This window comes from Bicyclus anynana, chromosome 5 (genome assembly GCF_947172395.1).
Source record: "Bicyclus anynana chromosome 5, ilBicAnyn1.1, whole genome shotgun sequence".
Lineage (NCBI taxonomy): Eukaryota > Metazoa > Arthropoda > Insecta > Lepidoptera > Nymphalidae > Bicyclus > Bicyclus anynana.
The window spans coordinates 8,073,736-8,100,305 of record NC_069087.1 but is presented as its reverse complement, the minus strand read 5'-3'; the positions used below and the strand labels follow the sequence as shown (position 1 = coordinate 8,100,305).

Below are 26,570 nucleotides of genomic sequence, written 5' to 3'. Positions count from 1 at the left end.
ACGCCCCTGTATAGCCCCGCATTAATTGCACGAAACAATAATAATTAATATGTATAATAGAATTATTCTTATTTCAAAACGATTTCTACGCAATGCCACAAGCTCCTATCATCGCGATGTTTTACTATCACAACCTCGGCCTAAGATCAGGGTTGCCATTTAATATGCAATATTGCATTGATTTACCATAAAGATCTTTGTCTTGTAGTTTATCCATCCATCACAGGCATTATTATTTAGTTTAGATGTTTTAATTCCAATAATTTCACCATAAGTTGGCCACTTGTGCAATTATGCACAAGTTATGGTGTAATTATTTGTGAAAGCAAGTAGGTACATGTTAATTGAATGTAACGGTATCGCTTACAAAGTTGTATCAATTAGATGGTCAATATTTAGAAAGTATTAGAATATGTAATAAGTGATAGTTATTATACAGTATACTAGTCAGAAGGATATGTATAAAAGTTTACACCTCCTACATAAAATGGTTGTAATATACAACTTAGACCCACCACACTTTACCAAGGCGGGTTGATGGGCTTATGATATTCATGCTAACTTTGTAATTGTCACTGTCAGATGTTAATGATAACGATCGTGACCATCCCTCCTCTACGGCACGACTGCTAATAGGAATTTCATAAATACCTCAGCATCAATATCCTAATAGCAACCTCAACTCTCAACCCAGAACCACCTGGTCAGAGGCCGCAGAAGCTAACAATACGTTCACCGACGCAGACATTCAAATACATATTATGTCGAGAGATTCCAATAAAGCAACAAGGATGGTTTAGATAATTATTCGTCAAGGCTTTGTGAAAAACGGTTAAAATATAAAGATGATTAATAATAATTGTTGGAGGTACCTATTGGAAAAACCTCCGAGGAGTTTTCATTGAAAACGCTGCCTTGTCCCTTCGCGATATAACAAAAACACATGGTGGGCTATTTCTCTTTTATAGATCTACATATATCTTTTAAGCATAACTTGCATACAGTTTTAACTTTTAAAACAATGGTCACGTACATTGAAAGTTTACACCGATTCTCTCGCTGAAGAAATCGCGGGCGTAGTATACAATAAATTATACAGTGTCTGGTACTCACGAAAGTAATTCAGCGTCTCCCTGATCTGGTCGGGAGTGAGAGCGAGGTCCTCCGGACTGACGGGCAGCGCTGGCGACGGTATGAACCAGTCTTGGTTCTCGTATCCTGCAAACAGACAAACATTTAATTTTGTACGGGATGGTACTCAGTAAGATACGTGATAGCCCAGTGGATACGACCTCTGCCTTCGATTTGGAGTGCGTAGGCTCGAATCCGGTCAGGTGCATGTACCTCCAACTTTTCAGTTATGTGCATTTTAACAAATTAAATATCACTTGTCTCAAACGGTGAAAGAAAAACATCTTGAGGAAATCTGCATACCTGAGATTTCCTTGATTCTCTAGGTGTGTGAAGTTTGCCAATCCGCATTGGGCCAGCGTGGACTATTGTCCTAACCCTTCTCATTCTGAAAGGAGACTCGTGCTTAACAGTGAGCCGAACGAATAAGGTTGTCAATGATTATGGTAATTAGTATTGACAGCGGATGGATTAACGGACAATTAGTACGGAATACCGCCTATGCAACGTCCATAATGAAAAAAATAGCTTTCTATAGGTGAAAGAATAAAATCGGTCCAGTAGTATTTGAGTTAATTTGTTACATATAAGAATACAAATCTTTTCTTTTTATTGTAGATTAAACTAAATAAATAATAAATAATATTAATTATATTATTAAGCTAATGACTGCAATTACGCCAAGTTTTTTTTTACTCAGTTTGGTAAGTTATTTTACATAGAATATTTGCCATGTAAGTATATTTGCCAAATCGTAATGCACTACAAAATCTTTGTTATCTGACTTCTTTGTTTTGTAAAGTTCAAAACATTCACCCTCGTTTTAAATGAAACAAAAAACCCTTCACAAGAAAACTTCTTATTAGAAAACTAAATTATGAAGAATTTTAAAGTGCAGAAAAAATATAACCACGTGAACAAATCGGTCAAATATCTCGAATAAGAATAAAATTAAAATTCTAACAAAAACCATTTCGAACAATCGTTCACTCAAATCTAGCTCAGTAATACAGAATAGCAAACACACAATAACACTCAATATTTTTAATTCGGTAATTCTAAGCTAGCTTTAACACGTACCTATTCCAAATCCAATACACACACACAAACAGAGAAAATAAAACCGATTGATACACAAACAAACGGTTGATACACAAATGAATGGAGGAACTTCTAAAAATTCTATTAGCCAATAACCACTAGCGAAGCTGTACAGGCGGCTACGTCAGAGGAGTGCTGAATCACACCTACAGCATTCCCCGACCACTTTCAATCCAGTTTGTTCCTGCTTCTGATACCACGTGACTCCTCTACTGTAATAGTAAAGTGAATAGAGGCCTTACAAATATTACATTCCATTTTTTCCGTGTCACGCAAACTTAACGTAACTTTTTGTGGCTTTCCCAGCTTTGTTGTTTACTAATTGGGTTTTGATTTTTTTAACGTTACAACAATGTTCCGGTACATGATTAAATTATGAAAACTTGGCTATGAAAATGTTTGATTCTACTTCATTTTTATTGTAATAGAAAACTTGAGTTTTGTTGTGGTTTTCTTAAACGCTGGTTAGGTACTACTCGTATTAGGACGACCGGGCCCGGGCGTATTGCCTGGGTTGGTAACATTTTTTAAAATAAGTGAGTGAAGTGACAATAAAGCCGAATATTTTTGACTTGTCCCAATATAATTCTACATGTGGGGAAGCTTATAAACGAATACCTCCGACCTACTTAAACATAATTTTTCATTTCTCTTGGTTATTAATAGATAAGTCAGCTATGGAAGTCGTCTTTTGACATTGAAGATAAATAGTCAATAGTCTACCTTTAACATAACAAGTAGCTACCAAACTTGTTGTTTACCATTACTTATTAATTGGAATTATATGAATTTTATCAAAAGAATTCATGCAAAGAAAACACCTAATGAATAACCATAATTACAAAGTTAACTGTTTATTGCATTGGATACATAATAACATGAGTATCGGTAAATAAATAAGCGAAAAACCTGCTATCACATATCTGCTTCGGAGATAAAATAGTGGTCATTAAGACATTCCTGCGATGCCAGCGATGCCGCGCACGGTATGGTATGCTAGAGCTTGCATCTTGCATCTTGCCAGTTGACAGATGGCATGAGACCGGTCGGGAATGCGCGCTGGTCAGCGGACGATGACTCGATGAGCCACCATTATTTATAGCGTTATCGGGCGACGCGACGCCGGCGCCGGATATTACGCTCCACAGTTCCACACTTACTAGGACGGAACACTGTTAAGATGCCGCGTCGTTCTAACTTTAGTACACAGCGCTAACAGTCATATGCGATTCGCATTATGGGAATTTCAGAAGTTTTCGAGCAATGTAAAATTAACGAAAATATCCATAATTTATTATCCTAATGATATTGCAGTTTCACGCAAAAACTAGTGAATCGATTTGACTGAATTTTGGAATGAATATAGATAATATCCTAGATTAACACTCAGGGTACTTTTATCCCAAAAAACTTCATGGTTCCCGCCGGATTTATGAGAAACAGGATTTCACGCAAACGGAATGGCGTCTGCTAGCCTTTAATACGTAAAAACCTTATGAAGATTTCGCGGAAAATAGCAAAATTAAGTTACCCATCGTACATCATGACTTTCGACAAATTAACCACTATCAGTACCATTGACTTCGTTTTATAAATGGACAGAATTGAGCTTTTGGTAAATAAATCCATTTATTCCTAATGTGCTTACGGAAAATCATCTAATTTGGCAACTCCGTAGAGATCTTGAATTACATAAACTATTGAATACCGAAAGGTAAAATTTAAAATTTAAATAACAGAATATCGCAATAACTCAATAACGAATTTTCTATACAACAATAGATTATACAAAAGGCAATATAGGCACTGCGTGCATTCATTGCTATTGTTTTAACAGGCGCTGAATGATAAACTAAATGCTGATTAGAAAATCATTTCCAGATTTGATGTACGAATATCTGCTGAATGTAAATGTCTACAATTATGATGAATTAAAAGTTAAAACACTCACCCCCATATTAATAAACATGGGTTACATAACAAAAGGGTTTAAACCTCAATTTTCTTCAATGTAAAGTGGACCTGATCACAACCATTTGAACTTTACTTTAAAGAAATCAGAGGTAAATCTTAATGCATATTTATTAATAAGGCCGAAAGTAGAATTAAAAGAGTAGTACAATACTCTAAAAGCGCAAATCGGAAAGCATTAGCATATTGCATATTTCGATCAATAAGCATCATTGCTGTATTTAAACTTAAAGGCAATGTTGTCGGTGAAATAACAGACACAAGAGATTCAACATCTAAGACTCTACGAGTATGTATTATATGAATACGGGGATAAAGCCTATGAGCTTTCTAGTGGTAAAAGAATTTTCAAAATCGGTTTAGTAGATCCAGAGATTACCCCCTACAATACCATAAACTTTACCTCTTTACAATATTAATAAAGATTAATTATATAAAAACATACAATATTCATATGATTTACCTAATGTAGACATGAAAGTTATCTTGAGAGTTAATGAATTTAGTGAAACACAAAGTGAAAACACTAGAAAGTGCGCATCAGTTTAAATAAAGATAGCACATTAAAATAGCTTTCCTAGTCAATCGCAATGACGAATAGACCGCTCCAAGTTCATTATTTATTGTAGATAACAATAACACGTGGACGTGATATTGAATAGAAACAGATGATACTTTGTGGAAGTGTAACTACGAACAAGGAATATTTTGTTGTTTTTCGCGAATGACTTTACAATTGGCGAAAAAAACAAAAACAGGGAATTATGGATCTCTGTGTATCTACCTACGATTCAAAATACGAAATTAATAAATCGTTGGCTTTAGCGTTCAATGTTCTGTGATTCCTAACGTAAGCCCCATTACATCAAGTGGCGGTAATTTTCAGTTTTAGCGAACACCGAACATGGCAACTGAATCAACGAAGTTACGTTAATTAACGTATAACGTAAATCATGAAATAGTTTATAATATCCTTAATTTGACGCGGATGAAGATGCCAAAAAAGCTAGTTTAACAGACTCCTCTATTTAATTGTTTATGACATAAACAACCTAATTTTATGAGTCCATGAATAGATATGAATACACCAGACAGTTTGTTCGTTACTCACCATACGTTGAAATTTTCAACATTACAATATAGGTACAAGATTACAATATAGAGTATACAATTCCAGGGAAAATATTCAAAAATATGGTGGCTTCCTAGTGGTAACCGATTTTTTTAAAATCGGTTTAGTAGATCCACCACAGATTACCCCCTACAATATCACAAACTTTACATCTTTATAATATTAGTATAGATTTATATAGAAATGAAATACCTATCTAATGCTTTTTCACAGTACAAGTTTTTTATGGAGTCGATTAATTTACAAGAAAAACTTCTTGAATGGCATTATTCAAGGCCGTGTCAATTCAAATGTAAAATTACCGTAAATTACAAAATCTATCTTCTAGAACGGTTTACTTGATTGGGGCTTAAATAAACGTAACCGTTATAGCAAGTGTCAATCACGATATTAAACTTAGTTATCATAATAATTCCATATGGGACACGTCCAAGCATTTTTTTTTGTTTTCAAGTTTATTATCGCCTCTGAAACAAAAAATTAGTCTTTATGTAGTGTCTCTACAACCGGTTCGGAAGGCAGATTACATTGAGAAGAAGAACAGGCAAGAAACTCGGCTTTAGCTTTTCAAAAGAAAATCAATATTATTTTACATGCTGCTACTTCTGCTTTTACTCTAAAATCCAATTGCCTCCAAGCATCTTTGTCATTAAGAAATTCATCAATTGAATAATGAATATTATCTCGACTTGACTGTGTAAACCTAACGTGCTGTTTAAACTTAAGGTATGCATTGGCAGGTCTAAAACCTTTTTGCAATTTTGAATTTTGTTAAAATGTTTTAAGACCATAATCTCCCAGGAATTTTGACGAGTATAGATACACCACCTACAAAAGATTTTTGTACATTTCGGAGGCGGTAAGCTGATATGACGAACTTATGTCAGTATCAAGTGTATTGCATAGCTGAGAAAATGCCTAATATAAAATGTTACTAAAACACATACAGGAAACAATATAGCACACATCTGAAATAGATGCAAGACTATTCGGGAGCACGTTACTAGGTCGCGGGCATAGAATGTATCTAGCTTCTACCCTACACCTGACAGGTGGGAACAATCTAGAAATAGATTTAGTGAATTCATTATATCTATTTCTAGAATGTTTAAAAACTCTTGTAAAAACACTGATAGTACTTACTAAAGCTGGTTGCTGTGTCATGGAAAAAAACACAGAAATTCAATTAGTAGGTACACAGCAACTTTGTCGTATTCTTTATTACCCATTAACGATTAACGATTTTTAATTTTAACTCTCAAACTGGAGATAATTCTTCGTTGTTTAAGAAAAAATATAAGTATTACTTGCCAAATTCACTAGAATCATTTTTCCTTAACTATGTAAGGACACTTAAGAATAAATCGGATTGGAATAATGACCTAAACAAAATACATCAAGGTCACTACGTCTTCAAGAATACTTGTAAAACTGTAATCCTTTCCTGATTATTATTTGTGTTTTCCTACTTATACTATACTTAGCGCTATTATTGCGTTTTTAAATAAATGGTAGTAAATTTGTTAATGTGACTCAATTAATAGGTACTAATCTAACTAACTTAAGGACTGCATTTGTATTAAATTCTTGTTGTCCGGTGATACTGTCCTTATTCAGTACAAAAAATTCGTTTCGAACATTGAAACTTTTAGTTGTGCATTTTAGAATATATATCTTAAATAAAAATTACATTTTCTAACGTTTCGGTTTTTATTATTATTACAAAAAATATAATATAATTATCATTAGTACCAACCTCCAAACTGAGTGAGACTGTCTGCTCTCAGCCGATACTTTGGTATGTGCTCCTGCAGGAGGCTAACGATCTCTACCTCGGGCACCTCCTCGCTATTGCACAGCTCTGTTGACAAAAAATGGAGTATTAAAATTATATTTCATCCTTTTCCAAAATTAGGTAATTGATTTTAGGATAACGTAATAACAACTGTATTTCGTGACTATTCGGCTGACCATAAGAACACAAACTTCCGAGTAGATACAAATAAGTAAGTTTGTTGTGGACCTTTTTTTAATTATTATTGGTGTTTGGAATATTTAGCTACCTTACTAAGAAATATTTATTACAATAGATCACAATCACCATCATCATCATTATCAACCCATATTCAGCTGCTGAGCTCGAATCTCCTCTCAGAATTAGAGGGGTTAGGCCAATAGTCCACCACGCTGGCCCTGAAAATTCTCTGGTATGCAGGTTTCCTCACGAAGTTATTCCTTTACCTTTTGAGACACGTGATATTTAAGTTCTTAAATCACCAATTTTCAAAGATCACAATACATCGTATGTAATGTAGTGTAGAATGTATATGACAAAAATGCTCGGAATTTTTGAAAAAGAACAAATTAACTTATTCTTTTAACAATATTTCCTAAAACATTTTTAAGCTTTACTTATCAATTTAGTTTATAGCTATGAGCACAGGTGAACTGGCGCCGATATCATAATATATTTAAAATTATATGTCATCAATCAGTAATATACGTATCAACAAGTCAAATAAGATTGAATACCCCGAGATATCCTCTACAAACTTTCTCGCTAAATAGGAAAATTCTCATCAAGATTACAAATCGTTAGAAAGCTACAGGTCTAAATGTGATGTCGTGACTGGAGAATTGAACTTGAGCTGTGTTTATACAAACATACAAGAGTATATAGCAAGTCGGTACTGCACAGTACTTACTGGCTGCATTTAGTTTGGAGCAGACAGAATCAATAGTGCGCCCTCAGCGCCGATGGTCACGCCATCTACTGGTACGTTAACGAACGTCTCCTAAGCTTACAAAATGTTTATAACCTATACCTATACTCATGGTAGACATAGTTTCCGTGAACAGATGTAAGTTTGTTAATCTTTCAATTACTTCGTCATTCAAAATATCAACAAAACCACTTATACAAATAAACTTTTTCTAAGCTACGGAACAAACTGTGAATTTTTTAACTGACTTTAAAAAAGAAGAGTTTATTGTAAACATATTTATAACAATATTATAAATAGGAAGTTTATTTGTTAGTATGTTAAGCTACCAGTCAGATTTTAAAAATAATGTTGTTAAATGATAATTTATGAGGTATGGCACAGGCTTACGTTGGATGGTGGAAAAGGTTTTGTATGAGACTGTTGATTTTTTTTTTCAAGTTACCCCGTGACTACAATATCACCTGATGATAAGTGATAATGCAATCTAAGATGGAAACGGGCTAACTTGTTAAAAGTAGGATGTAAATTCACATCGCTTTCGGTTTCTACACGACATCGCACCGGAACGCTGAATAGCTTCGCGGTAAGTCTTTGCCAGTAGGGTGGTACTAGCCACGGCCAAAGCCTCCCACCAGCTAAATATTTCAGCTTTATAATTTCGAAGAGGGTATTCCACGACGACAAAGTCGCAGTCTACTCATTAAAGCTCATTACAAAATAAGTTCAACAAATTGGCACGTAAGCTTAAGTCCACAAAAAAATCTCATTCGCCCACTATATTCGTAGCTAGCACGTGCCTGACGTAACCAGTTCTAGTTCTAATGAATATTTAAATGTCACATCTTGACATGACGAAAGTAAAGGCAAAATGTTTGCGTGCCAAATAAAATATAGAGTAGGTAGAGTTTCCTGCAATTCGTCTAAGTAAACAAAACGCTGTGCCTAAACGACAAAAGCGTGGATACTTCCGATTCCTAAAAATGTTTACTCTACTAAATTTATGTCCACAAAAACGAGAACAATTGACAAGAGAGTTCTCCTTAGCGTTACAACAGTGAAGTGAACTTCTAGCATAGGATTATCCGTTAATTTACCGGAATGAGGAATATTGTCATGTTAACGTCTAAAACGTCTACAAAAACGTCTTTGCTTATACAAATCACTAGCTGATTTATGCCTATTTCAAAAGCGTCGGTCGGTCCAGTGGTTATGTAGCTTTGAATCCATGAGCTTTTCTTTCTCCCAAGAAAATTCCAGTAAAAACTCTCAGGCCGGAGTTGGGTTGTTGGTGTTGCACCCCCGTGCCTCGGAGAATCAAGTGCTGGTCATTATCATGAATCTATAGGGATAAAAGAGTAGCCCTGTAGTGGGCTTTTTAAATTGCCTTATAATGATGAAATGAAGCAAATTCCCATGTCCCAAGTTAAGTGTATCTCAAAATTCAGAGCACAGCTGTAACTGGAATATTAAGAATTCAGTATTCAAATCACAAACTCAATTAGAATGAACTGTAATTGAACAGAAACGAAGCAAGTGAATTAGCATTGGAAGTACCTATTTGGGAAAAGAGAACAACTGAACTTGTCAAGGTTCTTTTATTCAAAACACGTCAATTTAACAAACAGGTAAGTAGTACGGTAATATATCGGCGCCATCTGCTCCAGTGCACAATAATACTGGTATTGGAATGAGGGCTAATGTGCACAGGTGTATTTTCAGTGACCGCAACTAACAAACGCAGTCTTCCTTCGTCCTCATTAGCATAATTGGCTTATACTTAGCGTGTAAAGAGAAACTATTTAGTTCATCTGTGACAAAATGGCTACCGCCGTTTTAAATGTACATTCAAATTAAGAAAAAAGTCCTTTGTAAAAAGATCGTCTTAATTCCAGCTGAAACAGCTGTTACTGACTTCGATCGTATTGTTTTCGTAAGTTCGACCGATCTAAAAAGAATAATATTTCTTATATGAAAGCTTGTATGATTTACTTTCAGATCATTACAAACTTCGATAAGATTACTATCATGAACGCGAAATTGTGTCTTTCTGTCAGTTTATAAATTATTTACGTAAACTACTGAGACAACTAGGAAATTCGGTAATATCCTCTATTTGTCTATGTTTCCAAAGTCGGGTTTAAGTTACTGTGGGAAATATCGAATTCCCACGAGATATCAGATATACACAAACAAACAAGCGGATAGTCGCATAAATAATAAACATTTAACAACTAATCACATTCTTCATTCTCTTTTACTTTTTCTTTAGATTTAATATAAACATTTTAAGGAATCTTGAGCTTTTTTAAGAATCTTGAGGATTTCCATTCAACATTCCAAGTTATCACGTGTCAGATGCTCCGGATTACCTAAAGCTTTGGACTCGAAACACGAGACATTTTGATAACAAATGAATTGTGTTTGATTTAATCAGTCACGAAACGTAAAGATAAGTAAGCTTAATGCATAGTGTGATTTGTAGAGAACTGCAAGACGTTGCGATTTTTAAATTGAAAAATTGCACTTTCCTAAATTACTGACAAATCAGATATTAAGTGATAAAACTATCGTCTAAACAGAGGATCACCTTGCAATGTAAACACTAGTTAAATTAATGCTTCGCATTTAATCTTAGCATACGGCCACATAATTACGCCGGCAACTATACCATTCCAACGGAAATACAGTGCTATTGCATAATAACAGAACTAAGCATGTTAAAAGTACTTCCTTGAACAAACACTCCAACAAGGCCTTTTACTCTTAAGAATAAGTCGGTTTCACCACCTTCTGATAAGTGTATAATACACAAGTTTTGTCTTTGTCATCTATACTAATATTATAAAGAGGTAAAGTTTGTGGTATTGTAGGGGGTAAACCAGGTTGATTGTAAGTGTCATGTGCTTTACTGTATCCCCATATTCTGAAGGGAAGGGACCTACGCGGGGGAAATCGCGCTATTTTAACATAAAGTACGAAAATGACAAAACTTACGATTGGGAATAAATGACACTTATCAGACGGTGTTGAAACTGGCCCTAACTATAACACAGATATCCTGTTTATCTGACTGATAAGAACACAAAACTTTCCTCTCCGTCAGTCTACTCACCGTCACTCCAGCTAAAAAGCAGATCCTGTTTTCCGTCGTACAAATCGTCGCGTCTACGCGGACGCGGCCGATGTCTCCCCTCACTCATTATAAAATTAACACATACACAAACTGATTTCCTCTAACAGTTTAACTCAACAAAAGAAAAGTTTCACATAAATACAAACAACATCGCAAGTACGGACGAGGCTGCGTACGTGCACTCGTAACCGTTTCCCTAATAATCATTCACGTTATAATCTAGATAGCAGATAATGGAAAGAACGTCATGAAACTCGATAATGAATACAGTAGTATCGATTGCTCGCTGCTAAACGGAAAACTGTGGATTAACGTCCTTTAGCAATTTTAAAATAACGCCTCTGCATTGCCAATTGCTAGAGATTTGCTTGGAACTCTTTATGAAAGGTCTGAATGTTTTGATTTATTTCCAATTCCTAAGATATTACTGAACACAGCAAATACGCATGAGTTCGAGATAATGCTTTTATTAAGTAGCACACTTCTAAACAAAATCATATCAGTGACAACTGATATCAAATCCTGATCAGTCTAAGTGCATCTCAAATAAATCCCTAAAAAAAGTAGATTACATTACCACCAGCATTTAAATAAATTAATTGCAGATTCCCTTGCTCCTCAAACATTCAAAATTAAATAGACGATGTAAATGAAAATTGCATCAAGATTTAAAAGAAATTCTTATATATCTTCACAATCATAAAAAAGAAATTAAATACAGGCGTAACCTCGATGTAGAGATTAACATCGCGAAAGTAGTTAGCTATACTGAAATGACCTTATCGTATGACGAACAGGTTAACAATCGACAATGGGATTGAAATAATAATGAATTACTGCCAAAGTTCCATTGAAATAGAAATGATACCGAGGCCACACGCACAGTTCAGCTGTGGAGGCGGCACGGTCGACGCTCTCGACTAGCGCTAATATAAATAAGGATGTCGTCAATATGCTAGCAAGTTGGCATCGCATCCATATACAGGTCACCAGTTTTGGCTACACCGTTACTATCATTATTGTCATCATGGTAGGGGAGCCCATTATGATAAATGAGGATTGATTGAACGTCGCAGGGATCAGTATAATTTGGGAGATTATGTATAAAGAATTAATTAATGGTTGTATAATGTTTCTACTTATAGTAGTGAGCAAAGCATCTACAGGTTTTTAAAATGATTTTTCTTACATCGGTTTGTGGAAATCATGAAAAATAATAAATAATACCAGTATCCATCTATAGCGTATGGAGTAAATCCAAAAAAATATCTTGGGCTCCCCTACTATCACGACCTTGTTTGTACTTTGATAATACTGATGTACAACTATAAAGGGTTTATTAGGCCCTGTATTTAAGTAATTAAGAGTTGTTAACACGAAATGAATTCATTCGCTAGATATTAAAATAATCGTTTCGTGTTACAGTATGAATAATGTCATTAATGCTGATGTTTTAATAGTATCTTTAATATCATTAACATTACAGTAATCAATTATAGAAACAATTCCAAGTATCAACAATTCAAACGGTTCTAGTTGTAGTGATTCAGCGTCGTTAATATTTTTAGTTCTACTAAAAAGATCTATGAAATGGAGCTGACAATGAGTCAAAAATAAAATAAACGATGATAAGTGCTAAAATTTTTCGTTGTCAACCTAACTCCGTTACAGTTTTGTAATTTAATAGTTATATATTTGTATAATCTATGATTTATTTCGCAATACATGCGTGTGTTACCATAGATCGAACGAATGAGAAACAAAAAATCTAAATACAATGTACACTGCGTGCCCAATCATTTTCTAAAAATAATATTAAATTAAATTTTTAATTCTATAATGGAAGAAATGCATACAAAATAACATATAATAGTAAGTAAGTCAGTTGATCAGTTACGTAACCCAGTTACCGTACGTGCAACAGCGAAAAGACAATAACAGGATTATTTTCCTTGAAACACTTGGTGTTTCTGCTTTGTACATCGTCAAGTATTATTTCTCCATTAATATTAAAATACATTTACCTCAGCGCGTAAATTATGAGATATTTTATAAGCAATTGGCAACAGTATTCAGGCACATTGATTACGCCGGTTGGCACCAAGAACCGGCATTTTATGTAATATTGTATTAATAACAGAGATAGGAACGCCCGCCATTACCGCGAATACGATTAATTCAAAGATAAAGTAACTACGAAATGTTAATGTAAATTGTTATTTAATAAAGGAACTATAAAATAAATGAAACAACATTTACATTTGATACAGCGTTCGAAAAACAAACCGGACTAGTGTCCAACAAAGTTTACTATCAATACCTTTCATTGCTTTTTTTCCTTCAGTAACCGTGATTGACATCGAAAGTGGTTCATATATTAACTTTCACATTAAACTCATTTGTGCCAATCAATTTATCATTACATAAGATATATTGTCTAAACTTAATAGAGTTTCTCTATGATAACCGATGCCTAATATCCGAACCAAAGAAAGCGTAATAATTTTTAATGAATGATATGTCTGCATAGTAAGAAGTTGACTATTGTAAGCAAACAGAGACGTCAATCAACAGCAAACAAATTAAGGAACAGTTTGAAAATAAGGTAAACGCGAGAGCAGCGTGAAAACGATAGGATCATCGTCGATGGGAACGCGGCGTCAGACTGGGGGTGCGCGCGCGCCCGCTCTCCCAGAATAGCCGCTGGCAAAGTGCCAACCGCACATTTTATGATATTCTTCCATTCATGAGCTTGCGCATAAACCTCCATTGTTTGTATTTGTAACACGAAATGAACACAAATATCCACGATTTACTTATAAAGGAAACAATTGAATGCTTACCAAAGAAAATAAAACTAAAAAGATCAATATGTATCATAAAATTGAAAATTTTTAAAAACCCCAGAATGTCATGAAATTACTAATGACACTCTCGATCAAGTCATGAATATTTTCTTTCAGTGTATATTCTACAACAAATTTATAAGATATGTATGTATTCTGTAATTATACCTCTTATTACTTTCTCTCTCACTCTCTTTATTTTGAATTCATTCTCCAGATTCCATTATTATCATCAAAATACAGAGCAGCGAAAACTCACGCCTTTCCATTACTCTTGCCCTTTCTATTTTATTACTATCAAAGATATCAATGAAATATTTTTTCTATTTCAGACAATAATGTACAAAGGACCTATAAAGATGACTTTTAATAATGATCTAAAGGAATATTGTATAAAAATTTTAATAAAAAAATTCAACCGACTTCCAACTCAAACTTAAACTAAAAAGCAAAAAATAACATCGTACCTATGTGCTACCTTCTGATCAGTTTGAAGGCGGAGCCACTCGGTCTATAAATGACGGAATTATCGCTGGACATACATAAAAAAAAAAAAAAAAAAAAAAAAAAAAAAAAAAAAAAAAAAAAAAAAAAAAAAAAAAAACTTACATACAGCCGAACGTAGAACCTCCTCCTTTTTGGAAGTCGGTTAAAAAGAAGAGTAGCTAATCCTTTCAATATTTTAGCAAAGCGTTTAAAAATACGTATTCAGTAAATCCTGAGTAAGACAGAATGACCTCAATTCTGTAAATTGTTCATATATGATTCACAAAGGCAAATTATATGTTCAAATTTAATACATAAAAGAAGGAAGTTTACGTGTATTACGTACAATATAATATCTAACTAAATAAATAAAATACTAAGTATAAAGTTTTTAATTTAAAAATTGCATCCCAGGTGGATGCAATTTTTAAATTTTGTGTAAAATTACACAATGTACACAATATTTGAAAAACTTATTAGCAGATTGTGTTATAAAGTTAAGGATTAGTCTACCAAATAAACTTTGTAACAAAGATTTCGAAACATTGGTTTGTGAACTATTATTTTATTTAAATTAAAAAAAAATGTATGCTACTCCTACATATACTTGTGTAAGTAAAAAAGTTCTTGTTAACTTAAAACTGGAGGCTTTATTTTTAATTCTTTCTTTTCTATAATCAGTAGGTACAACAATTTCCGCGTAGGTAGGCATGTGTGAAACAAACCGCTTCTAATGAATACATGACGTAATAATCAGAAGTTCAAAATCCTTACTGTATTATATTTGTTATTTGAGTAGAGAGGCGTTGGCCATATACATCAATTTCAATACATACAGTCGAATTTTGTGTTCCAAGAGTTCATGAAACCAATTTTTATCAAAAATCCCTATCACCGAATGTTAATCATTTCAATGGAAATTTCTACACAACATGACTCTACATATTATTACTTATTATACTTCGTGTTGATGATTTATTTCTTAGATTTTAAAGTAATGTGTTTGAAATAATGTGTTTAAAATAAAAATCTTGCTGACCTGCTGACGGACAAGCATTGGACCATGTACGCAGACGGGTCTGGTGATTTTTTTTCTAACTTTTCCTTGCTTTGCCGGCATAGGTGCATTTTTTATTTGTTTCGCTCTCAAAATGCACAATTACGATTGGAATAATAACTATAAATATAAAATAGGTTCTGTATTAATGAAAATGTGTAAGTATAATTGATGAGAAGAGAAAATTATTTAAATGGGCTTTTATCGTATACTTAGAGACATGAAATAAACTATGGTTAATATTACTACTAAAATTGAAAAGTTGTTATCAGTCGTTCAATTAATTCTATTATTAGTTCAGTTTCTGTTAGTAATAGAAAAACATTATTGAAATTGAAAAGCCAATTCATATGAAATATTAAACACAATAACTCATGATTCATACACGTAACTCATATTGAGTCGGTCACTCTGGCACTTGTTATTCAAGGCAATCTAGTACGCTACTCGGAAAACGCCCGAATAGTTAACATTTTGAATTTTGAAACCTTCTATATAGAGTTTAATGAATTTGATCGTATGGTAAATACGATAATATCAGATAACCGGTATGCAAAACACTTGCAGTGTACCCTGTGCCCCTACTTTCACTTGATTTAAACAATCTACTTACCCACTAGAAGTAAATGAAACAACTATGATACGTTTTATACCTCGATATTATTACAGTTTCTCACATGAAAACTTTCAATTCCCCTTCTCGTTACCCTCTTGACAGAGTGCTCGTGGTCGTCATATGGGTGTGGTGGCAAGCCTCACTATCCGTCACCATTCCTCCCGTAGTGATGTTCTCCTAGCACAATCGTCGAGCGAGCCATCGAGAGCGGTTTTTATTTGGTCAGTCCAGCGCATTGGTGATCTGCCACGCGCTCTTGTGCCCTCCACCTTTCCTTGGACCACAAGTCTTTCTCTGGACGTGTCATCTCTTCGTGTGATATGACCAAAGAAAGTGAGTATGTGACATTGGACTATGGAAGAAAGGCAATGTTTGATGCCCAGGTCTTGGAGAATTGAAATGTTGGATCTTGAAACTTTCGATATGATAGTTATATTTCAGATTTATTATAAGTATAGATATAAAAATCTTCCAACTCGAGCAATTTACTTCGATATCACACTATTGAATTTACTAGCGGTGTCTACAAAAATTAAAGACGATATACATACGTAACTGCATCTATTCATAGAATTCTCGAAAGAAAGATTGTTATGTTAATATAATTGCTGCAGTGTACCAGCATTATGCAGAAAATCAGAAATAGAACCACTGAATCACGAACTTTATTAACCAACCTTAGCATTACTAGTACCTGCCTAACATTTTCAAAGTATTGTTGATAAAACAATTTTATATTTTTGTTTCATGTCTTTCAAAAGTTTTCAAAGAACCTGCCTGAAACTTTTTGATTTCTTGGTAAATAGTGTCCTATATTCGCCTCCAGGATTAATTCTACCTCTGTGCCAAATTCTGTTTAGCCGTTAACCTAAAAATAAGTAACAAATATCCGATGTCGTCTTAAGGATCCATTCTGTCTGTGCCGAATTCTGTTCAGCAGGTAACCCGGAAATAGGCAATAAAATATCCGATGTCGTCTTAAGGATCCATTCTGTCTGTGCCGAATTCTGTTCAGCAGGTAACCCGGAAATAGGCAATAAAATATCCGATGTCGTCTTAAGGATCCATTCTGTCTGTGCCGAATTCTGTTCAGCAGGTAACCCGGAAATAGGCAATAAAATATCCGATGTCGTCTTCAGGATCTATTCTACCTCTGTGCCAAATTCTATGCAGCTATTAACCCTACTACAGGCAACAAATATCCTACGTTCGTCTTCAGAATTCATTCTATCTCTGTGCCAAATTCTGTTCAGCTATTAACCAGAAAATAGGCAACAAATATCTTATGTTCGTCTCCTAGGATATATCTATCTCTGTTTCAAATTCTGTTGAGATTAACCCGAAAATGCCGAGATACCCGCCGCTATAACCCGACAATATTAGGTATGTCTTTTTTCTTCACAAAACGTCGTTGATCAATGCTAGACATCTGTTTCCCTCTACGTTTCCTTGACGCGTAGTGAAACATACTCGTAATAACGTAGGTATAATAATTGGTCCGGGTCATTATCACTAACACGTGTTAATCGCTATCTAGGAGTTACCATGCACTGCTTATGTTTAAATGATTCAAAATTATGGAGGTTCTATATTTAGTAGAAGATACGAATTAGAAACGACCTTCACCCATCTGTTTAATGGATGAAAAATGTTTTATATCAAATTTAGTACGTTAAAAAATATATTGCGAGTAAGTTGCCTTAAAATTTCCTGACCAAAGTATTATTAACAATAATTAACTATCATTAATGATAGTTTAGCCAAGAGTTTTGAGGCAACCTACTCGCAATATATTTTTTAAAGTACAAATTTGATATAAAACATTTTTCATCCATTGAACAGATGGGTGAAGATCGCTTCTAATACGAATCTTAGACTAGTTCGACTGTAGTCATCAGGAATCATCAGAAGAGAAATATTTTTTTATAAAAAATTAAATAATAATGTTGTTTTGTTAGGCCCGAAATATATCAAGTATACTACAGTATAACAAGCTCACCCCGGTTTCGTCTGGTTTGAAGAGTTATAATTTAAGAATCCTTATGTTCAAACAAACCTAAATGCAAATCATGGATCCAGTCCCTGAGTTATGGACTTTGTGGATATATCAATCAGTTATGCCTTTTATATGTATAAGTAGAGAAGACAGTGCTTTAATGAGCAATCATTGACAGGGTCCAATTAATTTATCTACATTATCATCACTAGGTCTATGTCACAATACTTCAATGTTGTACCTTATCTATCTATATCTACTGGACCTACAAATAACATTCAACTTTAATTTTTAAAGCTATTAATAAATTAATGTTATGAAATAATTTTTTGTCATCATTTCAAATTACTTTAACTTTGTACTTAAATCAGACTGTATTTAATTGATGACCGTGTGCGTTTGAAGAATTTCCGTACAAACTGTCATCTCCTTAATCATTACTTTAGCACTAAAATGTTATGTTATATTATATGTTGATACGAGCCATATATACTTTTATAAAAATAATGTACTTACTATAAGAAATATAGTATTGTTAAATTAATAAAGTTGTTTTAAAATTATTAAGGTAATCATATTATCACTATAACCATTGGCTATAATTAGTTTCTTATCACAGGCCACTTTCACCTCACAGCACTCCATATACTATTAGCAGGCAGTTATCGAGATTAGACCCGCCACAATTTCCTAATATGGGATCAATGAAAGTGGCTCTAGAAATTTTAATATGTTTTTGGACATGACAAATATTATGCTTCCCTCTTAGAATAATGGACAAAATTGTAGTTACAACAATGGTACAAGTAGGTGATTATTAGTAAGGGCCTACTGATGTAAGCTTGATTATTTTAGCTCAATTTTCAACTGCTCTAATTGTCCAGTGGCAAATGCTTACCCGTGATATCAAGCTACATGTTCTATGTGGCTTGGTATCATGAGTAAGCCAGAGTCAAGTCCTGGGTATGAAATACTTAGTTTGTTCTTATTCTAGTACTTATTCTAGTAACGCGACATCAGCTTAGTAATTACACTGACCTGTAATGGTAGCGACGTGGCGAGTTTCGCGCGGAGCTAGCGAGGGCGCGCGAGCCGCATCCTGGAGGGCCGCCAGCTTGACGAGGTGCCCTACAAATAATTAAACTTTAACAAACATATACACCAAGCAACACTTGAATTTAACATGTTTACAATGCAGAGAGCCCAATGTGGGCTCATGTCAGTACCGGCTCACAAGTTCATGAGCCCAATGTGGGCTCACGTCAGTTCCTGCTCACAAGTTCATGAGCCCAATGTGGGCTCACGTCAGTACCGGCTCACAAGTTCATGAGCCCAATGTGGGATCACATCAGTTCCTGCTCACAAGTTCATGAGCCCAATGTGGGCTCATAGTACTTGTGAATTTTCTTGTGTGAATGAAATAATGCTCTGATTGTCACAGCATTATTTCTGAGGGCTATAGAACTAGGTATGCTTGGAGTATCTGTGTGATCAAATGTTATCTGCAGTAAACTGTTATATACATAGCTCAATGACTCAAAAAGCTGAAGTGCAATGGGAGGGATGAAAAAGCCATTAGTTATTGGGGTCCTATTATACAAGAAAGGCAACTCTACAAAGTCTTTCATCCTCTCCGTTCCCACACCAAATCATTGTAGCTTTTACTTTGCTCACTTATTAGCTATCTAGCATATCTCTGGTGGACAAGCCTTTATATTGATTTTTTATGTATTTTGTTTGTAGTTTATTAGTGGACTTTGTATTTTCTGTATTAAATGATGTAATCATAAAAATAATAAAAATCACAACAATCAGTCTCAAACAAGTATCTTATTGTATGCACTAAGAGTCTGAGATGGCCTGACCTTTCTCATTTTATAAAAGCTAAGCCTGCACCTCCCGATACTTCATAGTTGCCTACCATTGCTTCATATGGAATGAAGGAAGTATAATGGCATCCACAATGTGGTACTTATGGTAGGAGCATGGGCTGACAAACTTTAATTTAAAAAAAACAAACTCAAAATGAGAACCTCCTACTTCTCATGAATTCAATTAAAGGAAGGTCTTTACATCACAGATTCTTGTTTTTGTTGTTTTTAGTAGATTTTATGGTGTGTATTAACTACAATGTCAGTTATACAGTGGTGGATTTACCCTAAAGACCAGTAGGCTTGGGCCTAAGGTGTCCAGATGTTAGGGACGGCTATTTGTAACAGAAATGTGGGAATAAGCAATGAAAAACAACCAAATTTCTCTAATTATACAATTATTTTAAATACCCTACTTTTTTCTTAAAACCGTTTTAATTAAATATGCATTATCCCTAAAATGTTCAAAAATATTTCATAATCTATTGATTTTTAATAAGAGTCAATAATGTAAATTCATAAAAATAATATATATTTAAAAAATTTCATTCAATGCGGCAGCTAAGACCACAAATCTGCCACTGGTTATTCATACATCAGTAACTTTGTATGGACACAACAATACATCACAACAAAGTTACAGTACAATACAGTGGCGGCTTGACTGAGCAAACTAAGCATTGATACACATTCAGAAACTCAAAAATGTGGAATGAAGGAAGTAGTGTACTTTGTTTTGTCGCATCCAATAATTGCTGTTCTGGGAGGAGTGCCCTGATTATGACATTCAGGATATCTTAAATTATGATTAAATCTTTAAGGGGCTCATCTGGAATATGGACATTCTGTAAGATACCTAAGGGCTGTAAGAGGGAGGCAGAAAAATCATGTCTCTGTTATAAGTAATTTATATTTTGGCGAAGTATAAAGATTTGGATAATTTTTAAATAAATTCACAATTTATTGTTGAACTGTACAATAACACTAAAAGTTGTATCAGAACCAGATGTAAAATATGTATTAGGTAAATATATTTTTGAATGGTACTTACAATCTTATATAAAGGATCTCGGTTTCCTGATACGGAGTTTTATGTCCTGAGAAAAAAATATGGTAAGTATTGTAATTTGTACTCGAATATTTTGACAGGTAAAGATCTGAACTTCAGCACTGAATTAAGATTTGTAACTCCATACATAAATTCGGTAAACAATAGACTAATAGAATGTCAAAATCCTATGATAAGAATAATTATTTAAACATTTACTGTATCCTAGAATGAATGAATGTTATATCAACAATAAAAACAATATAAAACAAAATTTGACAATATGAACTTACTATCATTTTTACATCATCGCTTCAGCTGGAAACCCTGACCTTGTTTGAAAAATCCATTGGTTCACAACCACAAAAAAATAAAAGCAACATGTAGGTTTATTGTTTTGATTTAACACACGTAAAAATATACAAGCCGCAAAGAATCATAGTCTTTCCATTCAAATAAATTAACAAGTGAAAAATTTAATGGTCGTTGAATCATGAATGCAAAATTGCAAATTGAAGTGACACAGACTAGATACCAATTCCAAGTCCAGACCAGGCATTGGTCCACAGGCTACAGTTGAACCACAGATAAGAGTACCTATGGACCACAGACTAAAAGTTAACGCACGATGTCATAGACCACAGTCAATAAAATCTTGACTCTTTGGACCACAAACGGCTAAAAAGATATTTGAACTAAGTTATGAAACAAGAAGGACGATTTAAAAATCGTTTTATATTTTTAACCGACTTCAAAAAAAGGAGGAGGTTATCGATTCGTCGGAATATTTTTTTGTTTGAATGTCTTTGAGTAACAAATAGGCTAGTTAGACCGCCATTTGTACATTAGTTTCTAAGTGTTATTATAGGTTATTGTTTATTTTTGTTTTTAATGTACAATAAAGTATATTTCTTCTTCTTCTTCTTCTTCTTCTTCTAGTTAACGCATATCAAATTAAATCTAAACAATTTGAATTTCGTATAGTAACTACCTACTTGTAATAACAATACGAGACTGAAATATACCAATTAAAATGAAAAAAAAATATTCATCTGACTTCAAAATTACTTACATGTTTTCTAAAAAGCGAACAAAACGTATCTGCTACTTTCTCCTTACTTTGAAAGCGGTGCCACGTATAAATTAAATCTTTGTTATTAAAACGGCTTGAGTTTAAATTTGTAATGCATCAATGATCAGAAGGTATAAGATACGATGTTATTTTTCGCTTTTTAGTTTTTTATTTTGACGTTGGTTGAATTTTATACAATATTATTTTTATTTTTCCATGTTGAAAACATAAAAGTACACAAGTAAGCGTGAAAAAAATAATAAACATTTAGGATATAAATCCTTAAACACGACGCCATTTTTCCTTAAAATTATTCAATCCCAATTTTAAATAGTAGATTGTTAACCGAGGGTGGAAAGAATGTATTCCCGAGGTATTTAGACGCACGAGCGTAGTGAGAGCGGCTATAGTCCGAGTAGGAATTAATTCTTTTACCCGTGTTAAACTTTTCATTTCGAATCTGAGGAAATTTCATTTCGGTTACGAGGAAATCATAATTATTGTCTATTTATTTGGCTGGTTTACATTTATATGGTCTTCAAATAAAACTTCAGATAGCACACTGCACCTTAAAATCGTCTTGTTCCACCGAGATAGAAAGCGCGAGAAGAAATGAGATGGCAAATGGTCGTTCGGAAACAATTATAACTAGACAAAATTCAGTTTAGATTTTTTTAATATTAAATACTATATATATAATATATAATAACAACAAACAACTTGGCTAAAGACCCCAGAGCCAAGTTGACCCGACACTATACCGAAGATATCCCGGACGTCAGCCTATACGAGATTAGTGTGGCTCTCAAACACCTGAAGAACAATAAGGCGCCAGGTGAGGACGGAATCACAGCAGAACTCCTGAAAGCGGGTGGAAAACCGATACTTAAAGTCCTTCAGCGATTGTTCAATTCCGTCATTCACGAGGGCACGATGCCTGAGGCGTGGCATAGGAGCGTGGTGGTTCTGTTCTTCAAAAAAGGTGACAACACCTTGCTGAAGAATTACAGACCCATCTCGCTGCTAAGCCATGTTTACAAATTGTTCTCGAGAGTCATTACGAATCGTCTCGCTAATAGGTTTGACGACTTCCAGCCTCCCGAACAAGCCGGTTTCCGAAAAGGCTTTAGTACCATAGACCACATCCATACGCTGCGGCAGGTTATACAGAAGACTCACGAGTATAACCAGCCACTTTGCTTAGCGTTTGTGGACTATGAGAAAGCCTTCGATTCGGTGGAAACCTGGGCTGTGCTAAGGTCATTGCAGAGATGCCGAATTGATTACAGGTATATCCAAGCGTTGAAGTGCTTGTACGAAAACGCCACTATGTCAGTCCGTATTCAGGATCAGACTACGAGGCCAATCCAGTTGCAGCGAGGAGTGCGTCGGGGAGATGTGATCTCTCCGAAGCTATTCACCGCCGCATTGGAAGACGTCTTTAAGCTTCTGGACTGGGGCGGACTTGGCATCAACATCAATGGCGAGTACATCACTCAACTGCGGTTCGCGGACGATGTAGTCATCATGGCACAGACTCTGGATGACCTTAGTACCATGCTCAATGACCTCAGCAGCGTTTCTCAACAGGTGGGCCTGAAAATGAACATGGGCAAAACTAAAATAAATTGTGTAATGCTCATGTATCGCTCCACCCAGTTATAGTTGAGAACGCTGCACTCGAAATTGTAGACGAATACATATACCTAGGACATATGATCCAGTTAGGTAGGTCCAATTTCGAGAAAGAGGTGAACCGTCGAATCCAACTCGGCTGGGCTGCATTCGGGAAACTTCGCGACATCTTTTCGTCCGAAATTCCTCAGTGCCTGAAGACAAAAGTCTTCGAACAGTGCGTGTTGCCAGTGATGACCTATGGTTCCGAGACTTGGTCGCTAACTATGGGCCTCATAAGAAGGCTCAGAGTCACACAGCGGGCGATGGAACGAGCTATGTTAGGAGTATCTCTGCGTGATCGAATCAGAAATGAGGAGATCCGCAGAAGAACCAAAGTCACCGACATAGCTCAACGAGTTGCGAAGCTGAAGTGGCAATGGGCGGGGCACATAGTGCGAAGAGCCGATGGACGTTGGGGTCCCAAAGTGCTGGAATGGCGACCCCGCACTAGTAAGCGTAGTGTTGGCCGACCCCCCACCAGGTGGACTGACGACATCAAGCGAGTCGCAGGGATTCGCTGGATGCAGAAGGCTCAGTATCGTGATGTTTGGAAGTCCCTACAAAAGGCCTATGTCCTGCAGTGGACGTCCATCGGCTGATATGATGATGATGATGAATTTATAATATTTAAAATTATTTGTCATTATATTTTTTATTTATTACCTATTTTTTTTAATTCCATTCGCTTCAATTCACTGATAAATAACAAATTAGTATCCCGCCAATTTATGTCAACTTTTCAAATTTTATTTAGGGAACTCAACACGTTATTGTTGCGGCTTATACCAATTAAGAAGTTTGCGCTAAGTTTACATTGGCTGTTTAGAAACTCACGTGTCCGTAGCATTTTTTTTTATAATCACTTTATTTTTTACATAAAACTTTTCCTCAAGAACTTCAATGACGGCTGAACAGACTGTATCTTTGCCTGTCCCCGAATTTAGTTGGGGATAAATTAAAAAAAACATAAAACTCTTCACAGCTGATGACAGCAGTTCTAATTCTATAGTTCATTCCAGCCCTTAGGTGGGAAGTAATTTGTGTGAGTTATTCCCTCCCTATGGAGGGAAGCAGCATTTTCCACCCAATACTGATCTGAGTATTGGGTGGAAAATGCTGCTTATTTTCCACCCAATATTCAGATCAAAACATCACTACTTTCCGAGTATGAGAAATGAAAAATACCTTACCCTTCACTCATTGAATTGTAGTGCTTTAAAGTTTAAAACACTTATTGAAAACAATAACAAACACATAAGTTGCCCCCTATAATATTCAAAAGTTTTCCTGAAGGATTAGATCCTGATATGAATACTATGAGATTAACTGTAAAGCATTACCTTTCAAAAGAGTAACTTCCAAACAAAAAAAAATATTTTTCATTTCTCATACTCGGAAATTAGAGTTGTTTTGATCTGAGTATTGGGTGGAAAATGCTGCTTCTTCAGGGAGGGAATAACTCGTACAAATTACTTCCCACCTAAGGGCCGGAATGAACTTTAAAATTAGAACTGCTGTCATCAGCTGTAAAGAGTTTTATGTCTTTTTTTTTTTTAATTTGTCCCCAACTAAATTCGGAGACAGGCAAAGATCGTTGACCATATATAATATTCTATAATATTCTAGAATATAATAGAATATTTAATAGGTTGCTCTACTTTTGAAATAGAAGTAAGACTTACATTGATTTCCACGCGGACGAAGTCGCGGGCGTCCGCTAGTCTTACATAAAATGAATGATTATGAGCCATTAAAGAGCAATGAAACAGAAAGTATAGTAGGTACATTTATAATTTATCAATATATTTTTCTACATATATTTCTTACTTTAATAACTTTGTACGGATACAAGATTACAAAACAAGTAGGTAAAATTAAATCTAGATCTTCTTCAATCTTAAATAAATCATCTAAGTAATTAATTGTTATTATTAACCCCTTTATAAATTAATACTAATATCAATGTTATAATAAATGTATTGTTCACTATGATGAGGATTACAATGAAAAGAAGCAGACCTGCAAAATAAATTTATAAAAAAATACAAAATCATAAAAATTCGTAAGAAAGCGAAAATAAAATCAATCAATACCTTCAATCATAATAACTCCCACTGTTAAAAATAGGATTCCAAAATATAGAATTAATGATATCGTTAGAGCAACGACCAAGTTTATCAATATAAATAAAGCTGTTATAGTAGCAAATTCAGGTTTTTCTAATATTTTGACAATTATTTCAACAATTCCATTATTGGTTAACTTTTTTGCCTCAATGTATAAAGGCTGACAAGGTTCTGTAACAAAAATACTTATTACGTACACATATTATAAATTATTTGTATTTTATTATTACACCTTTATAACATATTGACATAATATTGTTTACGTACGTAACGATAATCTAACTGCTAAGGTAAATGCATTTCTTATGTTTATTTCCATGGATAAAATAAGAAAATCAAACAAAACAATCACCAATCGTAAAGATGAACATGGACTACTACAATAAAGATTAAGAAAACAGCTACTTTAGTTTTGAAGGTGGTAATGCTTGATAATTTACTTTTGTTTATTAAACTACCCGCAAATTTTTTTGAAATAACAAATGATAATTTGTGTGAATATCTGCTAATTTCATTAATTTTAGTGAAGGGTCTTCAACTTCAAGTATGAAGACGGATATTAGTAGGGAAGTAATATACAA

General features: G+C 34.4%; 1 protein-coding gene and 1 long non-coding RNA gene across 4 annotated transcripts in view; both read right to left on the bottom strand.

Moving 5' to 3' along the window:
• LOC112052627 (trafficking kinesin-binding protein milt) overlaps nt 1-19,319 on the bottom strand; it is a 53,378-nt gene extending 34,059 nt beyond the window's left edge. The window contains exons 1-3 of one of the 3 annotated variants that reach the window (XM_024091784.2): nt 19,234-19,319; nt 7,092-7,196; nt 1,114-1,218 (exon numbers count right to left, since the gene is read on the bottom strand). Coding sequence is in view for 1 of the 3 variants with exons in the window: in XM_024091779.2 (XP_023947547.2) it covers nt 1,114-1,218; nt 7,092-7,196; nt 11,174-11,261 (298 nt within the window). In the remaining 2 variants the exon portion in view is untranslated. Of the gene's footprint in view, nt 1-1,113; nt 1,219-2,211; nt 2,231-7,091; nt 7,197-11,173; nt 11,315-19,233 lie in introns of those variants that run through there. The other 2 variants (XM_024091779.2, XM_052881796.1) reach the window with 2 other exon arrangements.
• Nucleotides 19,320-25,621: 6,302 nt separating this feature from the next.
• On the bottom strand, nt 25,622-26,435 carry LOC128198119 (uncharacterized). The gene is made up of 3 exons (XR_008250864.1): nt 26,257-26,435; nt 25,957-26,160; nt 25,622-25,882 (listed from the first exon to the last, which is right to left on the bottom strand). It is a non-coding gene; the product is annotated as an uncharacterized LOC128198119 (long non-coding RNA).
• Between the last annotated feature and the right edge of the window lie 135 nt (nt 26,436-26,570).